Below are 544 nucleotides of genomic sequence, written 5' to 3'. Positions count from 1 at the left end.
ATATATATATATATATATATATATATATATTGCTAAATACTTGTATAAATAAATTAAAACATAATTGCTAAATATTAGTATAGATAAATTAAAACATTTTTATTTATTTATTAGTGCAAACACGTCGGAGAAATGACATATATGACTAACTGGTATAAGCTACCTCATAAAACTGCACTTTGTCTCATTTTAATAATCGCACGATCGAGTAGCTTAATTAAGATAACTGCCGGGAAATTATTTCATTTATCTATTGCAACTTTTGGAGATGTAAGTAATACACGTAAATTATATTATTTTAAAGATAAAGAATCATATTCTTTTACGTTCAATAAAAATTTTGTCTGTATTGTCCACTTTTATGTATGTATATATATATATATATGTATATATATATATATATATATACATATGTATACATGTATATACATATATTATACAGTGATGGGAAAAAGTTCCGGAACGGTGAAATATCTCGAAAACTAAGCATTTTAGAAAAAAATGTTTCAGATAAAAGTTGTGGCGTTTAAAAAGATGTATTTAC

General features: G+C 23.2%; 1 protein-coding gene across 1 annotated transcript in view; it reads left to right on the top strand.

Annotated features, from left to right (window-relative positions):
* LOC116843438 (odorant receptor 82a-like) overlaps positions 1–544 on the top strand; it is a 3467-nt gene that overhangs the window by 2140 nt on the left and 783 nt on the right. Inside the window, exon 4 of the mRNA XM_032813823.1 lies at positions 115–270. Coding sequence (XP_032669714.1) covers positions 115–270 — 156 coding nt within the window. The remainder of the gene's footprint in view (positions 1–114; positions 271–544) is intronic.

The sequence above is a fragment of the Odontomachus brunneus genome, unplaced genomic scaffold (assembly GCF_010583005.1).
Source record: "Odontomachus brunneus isolate Ranch 3 - 2012 unplaced genomic scaffold, Obru_v1 Obru_scaffold_032, whole genome shotgun sequence".
Classification (NCBI taxonomy): domain Eukaryota; kingdom Metazoa; phylum Arthropoda; class Insecta; order Hymenoptera; family Formicidae; genus Odontomachus; species Odontomachus brunneus.
Note: the sequence above shows the minus strand (reverse complement) of the source record. Positions and strands in the feature narration are given on the sequence as shown.